General features: G+C 34.9%; 1 protein-coding gene across 3 annotated transcripts in view; it reads right to left on the bottom strand.

The window, feature by feature from the left end:
* The window catches only part of DTWD2 (DTW domain containing 2), a 174,477-nt gene that overhangs the window by 100,613 nt on the left and 64,683 nt on the right, over window positions 1-9,181 (bottom strand). For 2 of the 3 annotated variants that reach the window (XM_037739738.1, XM_017531884.2), the window contains exon 5: window positions 8,086-8,145. The exons of the other annotated variant lie outside the window; for it this stretch is intronic. In XM_037739738.1, coding sequence (XP_037595666.1) covers window positions 8,086-8,145 — 60 coding nt within the window. The remainder of the gene's footprint in view (window positions 1-8,085; window positions 8,146-9,181) is intronic. 3 annotated transcript variants of the gene reach the window in all.

Raw genomic sequence — 9,181 nt, 5'->3', positions numbered from 1 at the left:
AGAGAGAGAGAGAGAAAGAATCCTATACCTGTGAATACATATTATTTTGGTATATATGAAAGAAAAAGTTCTGGAAGGAAACACAACATACTTTTAACTGTAAATACCTAAAGGTATAGGTAGGGAAGTACAGGTGTGAGGTTACCTAGAATGGGAGCAGAGATTAACTTTTGCTTTAAGCATAGTTCACTTTAAAGGTTTCAATACACAGATTAAGAAAATGCACATCTTCCTAATCCTTTTTTTATTAAGCATTTTTAAATTAAAAATGTACTTTGGATTTTATCTAATTCTTCAGCATCAATCAATGAAATCACAATTTCAAAAATATTGAACTAAACTGTATTTCTATAAAAGATGGTTCTAACTCATAAAACATTATGTTTTTATGCAGTGATAGATTTTATTGGCCAGGATACTATTTAGAAATATTATAGCTATGTTCATAAGATTAGTCTCTTTATATCTATGTGTTATTGTCAATTTTTTATATTATTATGCTACATTCATAAAGCAAATGGGAGACTGTTCTTTTCTTTACCATGACCTGGGTTAGTAAACTTGGATTCAAGTTTCCTATCTGTCACTAATTATCTATGTAACCCAGTAAGAAAAGTGAATTCACAGTTAAGAATTCAATAAAGAATGGATGGAAGTATGGAGGCAAGGAATTCCATGTCAAGATCTCTGATAACCCTTTTTAAATTATACTTTTGCATGCAGGAAGATCATAGTTCCTATTATATCCTGTTCTATCACACAAAATCATACACTCAATAGAAGCAAATGTTCTTTCAAGTTAACTCAAGTTCTATTTGTAAATACTATCTACAACTTCAGAGATAAGCCTCTTAGCCTGTGAGGTGTACACAGCACCCCAAAACATAAGCCAGAAAGATCCAGAGGTGTGGATATATTCTACCAACAAAATTATAAATACTATGGAAAGGTAAAAAGGTAAATCCTGGGATTTCCTCTCTGGAGTCCCCTTCCACACTCTTCATGGAAGTTTTTGGGTTTTTTGTTTGTTTGTTTTGTTTTGTTTTGTTTTGTTTTTCTAAGAGTAAATCCCTTGAGAGGCTGAGACAGGAGGATTGCTTGATGCCTGGAGTTCAAAAGCAGACTAGGCAACATAGGGAGACCCCCTTATCTGAAAAAAAAAAAAATGTTTAAAAATTAGTCAGGTGTGGTGGTACACACCTGCTGTCCCACCACTGAGGTCAGAGGCTGAGGTGGGAGGATCGCTTTGAGCCCAGGAGTTGGAAGCTGCATTAAGCTATAATCATACCAGTGTACTCCAGTCCAGGCAACAGAGCAAGACCCCATCTCTTAAAAAAAAATAGTAAATACAACAGCCTATTCAAAATCAGCATAATGAGACTGTGTTAAAACGTAAACCAACTCTGAATGCTGACAGAGATTTTAAAAACTGAAGTTTTGGATAAAATAAAAAGAATAACGACGTATTTGGCAATAGATCAGATATACAATACAAAGCAGTCTGTAACAGCTCTATGTGGACACCAGAAAAAGTTTTCATAAAAATGTTTTACCCAATGAGTGCTCCCAACACCGCTCTGCTTATCAAGTGAGAAATTAAGCTATAGTGTACATTTTAACAGCAGTAGAGTAAGGATATGCAAATACTCCATGAAAATATGTTTATGAAGAAAGCCAGGAGCCTCTGCAAACATTTCCATATTCACCTTGGATTTATTCCTAGCAAATATCAAGGGTCTTGTGTGTAACATTCCTCTGGGGGAAGAAATTCACTGCCAAATGGTCTGGATATATTAGAATTCAAGATTAAATGGAGGCCAAGTTAATGGGTTTACATTACAATTATTTCATTCCTCAATTATGTAAGTATGAAGTTCACATATGGTTACTTACTGATTAGGAAGGGAAAAAAACTATTTCTTCCATAAAGACAACACTCTGGACTTTAATTCTGATTTGAGTTTCCTTTCTGCCATTTTTCTCTCATATATTTAGGGTAAAATTTTTACACTATTACAGAAACTGAATGGATCAACTAAGTAATAGCTAAGGATTCTATGCAAAAAACAGGGGTGGGGGTATATGCATATTTCGGGTATAGTAAGAAAAAAATAACATTACATTTAGAAATAAAACTGAATTAATTTAAACAACATTATTTATAGATTTGGGAAACCTGCAAAAACTGATTTAAATTTTCTTTTAACATTTTTACTTTGTAGACAAGAATAAGAATTATTAAAACATTTATATAGAGCACCTTGAATAAACAAAAAATAAGCAAAAGACTATATTTACAAATAAACTATGTGTAGTAGACTATAGTATACAGGGAGTTTTTTGTTTGCTTAGTCACACTTTTAAATCATCCTTCTGAAAACAATGGCCCATGTCCTCTGAGGAACTTCCTAATTCATGCAGTCCTGTTATCAATAATGGAATCACTCTCCACCCCAACCCCAATAAAAGGGCCCTCCAGGATTCTACTCTGGGAAAGAGAAACCATCTTTCTGTCAGCATAAATAAAACCAGGAGCCTATTTTTCTTTTTTGAGAACCCCTCAAAAGTGTTTATTCTTACTCTTTTTTTTTAACCGCACATTGCCTGGTATACACTGCCAGATAGGCATTCAATAAGCTTTTCTTTTTAATAGGCATTGGGAAAATTTCATTTCAGTGAAATGATAATCATGTTTTTGGAAACACTGAAATGAAATTTCACCTTACTTCACCTTATAAATTTTACCTCATTCTCAACTTGTTACAGACAGTTAGATAGGCATAAGCAGGGCAGGAGAGAGCTCTCCCCAGACCCACTAAGAACATCAGGTGAAGGTTTTTGACAATTATCACAATGCCCCTCTAAAAATGATAATTTGGCAGTCCACCCAGGTGCCAGAAAGGCCATTTCCTGATGATCCACAGTATTAACATTAAAGTGTTATTTGAATACAGATGCCAGGGAGAAAAAACTTCCTAGGCATGCTCCACTAAGAGACAAAATGGCGAAATATGACCCGCCTGGTATACTCCACCAGAAAAAGAGAAGCAAGCCTCAGAAAGGCATGCATACAACTTCCTAAACACGCTGCATGGGCTCCAAGGGTAAGGGAGGCACTGTGCAAGCGGAAGCCCACCCTAAGGGAAGAATCATGGGAAAGAGGCAAGCCTATAAGCCCTAGGATCAAGGTTAAATTCTCTCTTTGACCTTCAGGCACCCTGTTGGATCTCTTCCAAGTGAACTTTCTTTCCTGTTCTGAAGCTTTTAAATAAACTTCCACTCCTACTCTGAGATGTGCCTCGGTCTCTTTCCCTGCTTTATATCCATCAAAGTCTTTCTTGTGAGGAGGCAAGGACTGAAGTTGGGGTAGACCTGCACAGATGTGCTGCTGGTAGCTCAGGGTAACTTGGATCTCTAATACTGGCAACAGCCTGACTCTGAATAAAAGAAGTTTTGTCCCTGCTTTTATAAGCCACCTCAGACACTTGAACATGTTAGATAACACTTAAGTGCTTTGGAAGGGCCTAAAATATTCTAAAAACATTCATGAGCTGTCATAATTGCTGGGAAGTCTGGCTTCTGCAGTCCAGTGTGGCTTCAAAGTAGTCAGAGGACACAGATTCTGTGTCCCTCCCCTACCAGGGATCTCCAGGAAAACTACTCTGGTTGATCATCAAGAGTCTTCCAGTGGGGCGCAGTGGCTCACGCCTGTAATCCTAGCACTTTGGGAGGCTGAGGTGGGTGGATCACCTGAGGTCAGGAGTTCAAGACCAGCCTGGCCATCATGGTGAAACCCCATCTTTAAAATAAAATACAATAGTCTTTCAAAAATGCAGAAGGAAGACCAACAGACAGGGGCTGTGAACTCCTCCAACCGGCTCAGGTCTCACACAGCTGTTGATCAGCAGTTTTGCTACTGAGCATGTCATACTGGAAGTACCTCTTACCAGGAGGATTATTTCCTGCTTCCTACAGATAATTTCCAGTACAGGTAAGAAGTCCATTCATAAGAGAAAATCAGATAAAACAAAGGGAAGCATACTTCAAAAACAGAACTGCCTGAGAACCAGATCCAGTAAAGCCTGAAGCTATTCCTATTCCCTTTGAGTAGGTACATGATCTATATATGTCCTTGTTTAAGTTAGTCTGAGTAGGAAATTCTGTCAGTTACCCATGAAAGAGGCATGTTAACTTATTTGTATCCATCTACTAAAACAGGTTCCCAGGAAAGTCTATTACTTAATAAAATGACTTTATCTTCATCCAGAAAAGCTGGGGAACAGGGTTATTAATTAACTAAATCTTGCAATACACTAAAAATCATCACATGTGACAGGCAGTTTTTCAAAAATTTAAAATTATATTTTAAAATAAACTTTTAGTGTTAAATAAGGTAGTTCACAACACACCATAAAGTGACTACAATTGCCACTATCATGTTACAATTTTATAAATGTCTAAATATAAGCATATAGTTACTTTAAAAAATCAATGCCTTTTCCAACTCAATTTACCTATTTATCTGTTTATATACATTTTTTGTTTGTTTTAAAGAGTAAATCTACAGATTTCATTGGATTTTTTGCAACAAGTTCCAGAAACATGTTTTGTCTGATCAGGCCATACTCATATTCGGGCTGAGTACAAGAGGCTCTAAAATTCCATAAATAATATTAATTCTAAAGTAATCTATATTTCTCAAGTATATTTAGATAAAACTGTAAAAGATATTTAACATTTGAGTTTTTCTATATTGGGGGAGGTTTTTAATTACTTTTTTTTTTTTTTTTTCCTAAAAATATTTAGGAAAACACCATCTTGCTGGCCTAGAGCTAGCAAAACTTCAACTTCAAAAAATAAAATCTGGATATCTATTCACTGCTCTCAAATGATTCAGAAAAACATAATTATACACATACCTGCATATATACAGAAAGAGAGAGAGAGAAAGGTAAATATGGTATAATGTTAATACTTGAGGAATCTGGATTAGTGTACTCAAGGGTACTTAGTATTACTCTTGAAACTTTAAACTTGAAGTTATTTCATCAAAATTTACAACTTAGGATCTTGTTGTCACATGATTAACAGGGTAAAGGATGATTTTTATAAGAACATTTGTTATCTATCTGTGAACTTTTTTCAAATCTTTGGCCTGTTTTGTACTTAGATTTTCACATTTACCTTACTCATTTCTAAGAATTCTAAGCTTACAAAGTCTTTATTTGATTTCATAGTTCTTCAGAAAGCCATTTGCCTTTTCACTTGAGTTTAGGTGGTATTTCAGATGATATAATCTATCTAATGTCTCCGTGAAGTATTTTGCTTTTATCCTACGGTTGTAAAGCTTTACCTATCTCAAGTTTAAATATCCACCTGCATTTGCTTCCAGTTTGAAAAAACAAACAGAGGAAAAGGTGATAGAAATATACAGTATAGTTGAACTGAGAAATTATTTATATACTTCCTACTCTGCTGCTCAATTTAAGGGGGAAAAATAATTCAGATGAGTTTTATCTTTTAAAACAGATTTTAATCTTTTTAATGTCACTATGTGCTTCATCTCTGTGATAGCTGTGTAGTTATCACAAAACGAAAGATTAAAGATGTAGACATGTGCATGAAAATTTTTTTCAAATACTTAGACTAAAATGTTCTACAAATGTAACACTTTTGTCAAACTTTCTCTGTATATTGGGTGATACTTAAATGTAATGTGAACCTAAAATTTTATCTGGCATGTGCCACAATCTAACAGTATTCATGCCTTTTATGAGTCAGACATCAACTCTCTATGTGGAAGACAAGGAATACCAATGAATATTTAGGAAGTCAGATAAATTGTAAAAATCTATTCTATGTAAATATCCTGAATCAACATTTTCCATTTTGAAATAGTATACCACTGTGGTTAAGACTACTAACAAGATGGGTTCAAATTGCAGCTATGCTGTGAAATAGTTATGTGATCTAAATGTCTTTGTACTTTGGTTTCCTCATCTGTTACCTAAAATACCAATACTTATTATGTCATGGGATTTGGGGAAAGATTAAATGAGTTAATACAAATAAAACATTTGGAATTGGGACTGCACCATCAAAGCACTCAATGCATTAACTATTTTTTAGAATTGTGTCATATATTTTAGTCTCATCTAAAAACTACATCTGCATTTTGGTCAAAGGGAATAAAAACTATAAAGAATTTAAGATTAAAATCTCACAAGTCAGGGTTCCATTGTTATTCTTCACTAAATATATGGCTTGTATGCATCCAACAACAACGTAGATAAATAAATAACACAAAAACTACCAGGAGTGCAGGGATAACATCATTAAAAATACAGAAGCACTGAAGCTTGTCATAAACCTTTTTCTGTACCAAACAGTCCAAGTATACCAAAAAATAAAAACATAAAGAAAAATATGATTAACAAACTTAAAAGCAATAGTATGAATACTTATATCCCTAAATAGAGAACGTACATTTTTATAGTAATAGAACAGGGACAAAAATCTTCCAGGTACCTATTCACACAGAAATCATAAACTTATTCAAAATAGTGTGGCTAATGCTGTTTTATCACAATCTCACAAAATCAGAAATAACAGTAAAATAATGATGAAAAGTGTTAAAACGCTTAAAAATTCAGAACTCATTGATAGTATGGAGATTCCTTAAAGAACTGAAAGTAGATCTATCGTTCAGTCAAGCAATCTCACTACTGGGTATTTACCCAAAGGAAAAGAAGTCATTATATGAAAAAGACATATAACTGAATGTGATGCCTCATGCCTGTAACCCCAGTACTTTGGGAGGCCGAGGTAGAAAAAGGATCACTTGAGCTCAGACCAGCCTGGACAACACAGTGAGACCTCATTTCAATTCGAAAAGAAAAAAAAGACACATGCACAGGCATGTTTACAGCAGCAAAATTCACAACTGCAAAGATATGGAACCAATCTAAGTGCCCATCAACTAATGAGAGGATAAAGAAAATGTAGTATATATACACCATGGAATACTACTCAGCCATGAAAATGAACAAACTAATGTCTTTCACATCAACTTGAGTGGAACTAGAGGCCATTATTCTAAGTGAAATAACTCAGGAATGGAAAATCAAATTCCATTATGTTCTCACTTATAAGTGGGAGCTAAGCTATGAGGATGCAAATACACACATAATGAATTTTGGGGACTCTGGGTGGGAGGAGAGAGGTGAGGAATAAAAGACTAAATATTGGATACAGTGTGCACTGCCCAGGTGACAGGTACACTAAAATCTCAGAATTCACCACTAGAGAATTCATCCAAGTAACCAAAACCACTTGTACCCCAAAAGCTATTGAAAGTTTTTTAAAAAATTATTTATTGATAATCCATGGGTAGAATGAAATCAAAACAACTTATATCAATGCTATTGATAAAAAAACACTTAAACCCAAAACAATGGGATATAGAGACAGTTATACTAGCAGAAATATTGTATCCATCTCTTCCCTTTTATTCAAAAAGGAAAGTAACTATTTTTTTAGAGACAGGGTCTCTCTCTGGCACCCAGGCTGGAGTGCAGTGGCACAATCATAGCTCACTGTAATATCAAATTCCACCTCAGCCTCTCGAGTAGCTGGAATTACAGGTATACTGGAGTTACTAAGCCACCAAGCCAAGTAGAACTCAGAAATCTTTTTTTTTTTTGAGACAGAATCTTGCTCTGCCACCAGGCTGGAATGCAGGGGTGTAATCTCAACTCATTGCAACCTCCACCTCCTGAGTTCAATCCATTCTTCTGCCTCAGCCTCCCAAGTAGCTGGGACTACAGTCATGCACCACCATGCCCAGCCAATTTCTGTATTTTTAGTAAAGACAGGGTTTTACCATATTGGCCAGGGTGGTCTCGATCTCCTGACCTAGTGACTGGCCCTCCTCAGCCTCCCAAAGTGCTGGGATTATAGGCATGAGCCACCCCGCCCAGCCCAGAAATCTTAATAAAAAAATTTAGTACTTGTTTTAGTCAGCTCAGGCTGTTGTAACATCAATTTCTTACAGTTCTGGAAGCTGGGAAGTCTGAATCAGAGTACCTGCATTGTCAGGGTCCTGGTGAGAGCTCTCTTCCTGGCTTGCAAATGGAAGTCTTCTTGCTGTGTCCTCAAATGCAGAGAGACAGAGACAGACAGAGAGACAGAGAGAGAAAAAGAAATATCTCTCAAGTCTCTTCTTCTAAAGGTACTAATCTCATCATGAGGGCTTTCATAATCTAATCACCTCCCAAAGACCCCAACTCCAAATGCCATTATACTGGAAGTTAGAGCTCCAATATATGCAGGGTTGGGGGAGGGACAGGGAACACAATTCAGTCTACAGAAGTACTCTTAGTAAAAATCTTATAAAATCAGAAAAACAACAGAAGAAAATAAGCCCAAAAAGATAAAACATAAAATTGGTCAAGAAAAAAATTCAATATCATGAAATAGAAATAAACTAAATAGCCAACATAAACAATATACTTTTTAAAGCTTATACTTTTAAAGCTCAATAAAATAGAGAAACCCCTTTCAAATCTATTCATGTTAAAAAAAAAAAAGTTTGTGTATGTGTATCTGTGTCTATGTTTGTGTGTGCATGATTAAAAACAAGAAAGAAACATTCCTGAGAAATTAAAATAATTATTTAAGAATGTATATAAGTATATGGCAATCAATCTGCTAACTTAGAGAAATGAGGCAATTCCCTAGGGAAATATAAAAGTTATTAAAAACTAATCCAAATAGAAGTGGAAAGCATAAATGATTTCCTTAGAAGAGTCTGAAATAAGAATTTAAAAGCTACATTTTTAAAGAGAACAGAACCAAGTGATTTCACCAATGAGTTCCATCTAATTTCTAAGGAGCAAGGATTTCTAGTATTATTTAAACTATTCCAGGTCATAGAAAAATATTAAAATCTCTCCAATTTACTTTAGAAATTAACATTATCTTAATACCCAAACCTGACAATGGACCAAATATACACATAATTCAATGCCATTGAATCAAATATATTTTTCAGCAATGTATCAAAAATTCTTAATAGTCTACTCAGTAGAGTCCATTCTAGGAATACAAGAATGGAGCAATATTAAGAAATGTGTCTTCATAATTAATTACATCAAAAAACTGAAGAATAAACCATTTAACT

The sequence above is a fragment of the Cebus imitator genome, unplaced genomic scaffold (genome assembly GCF_001604975.1).
Source record: "Cebus imitator isolate Cc_AM_T3 unplaced genomic scaffold, Cebus_imitator-1.0 Scaffold74, whole genome shotgun sequence".
In the NCBI taxonomy this organism is placed as follows: domain Eukaryota; kingdom Metazoa; phylum Chordata; class Mammalia; order Primates; family Cebidae; genus Cebus; species Cebus imitator.
This window is presented reverse-complemented; position numbering and strand designations above follow the sequence as displayed.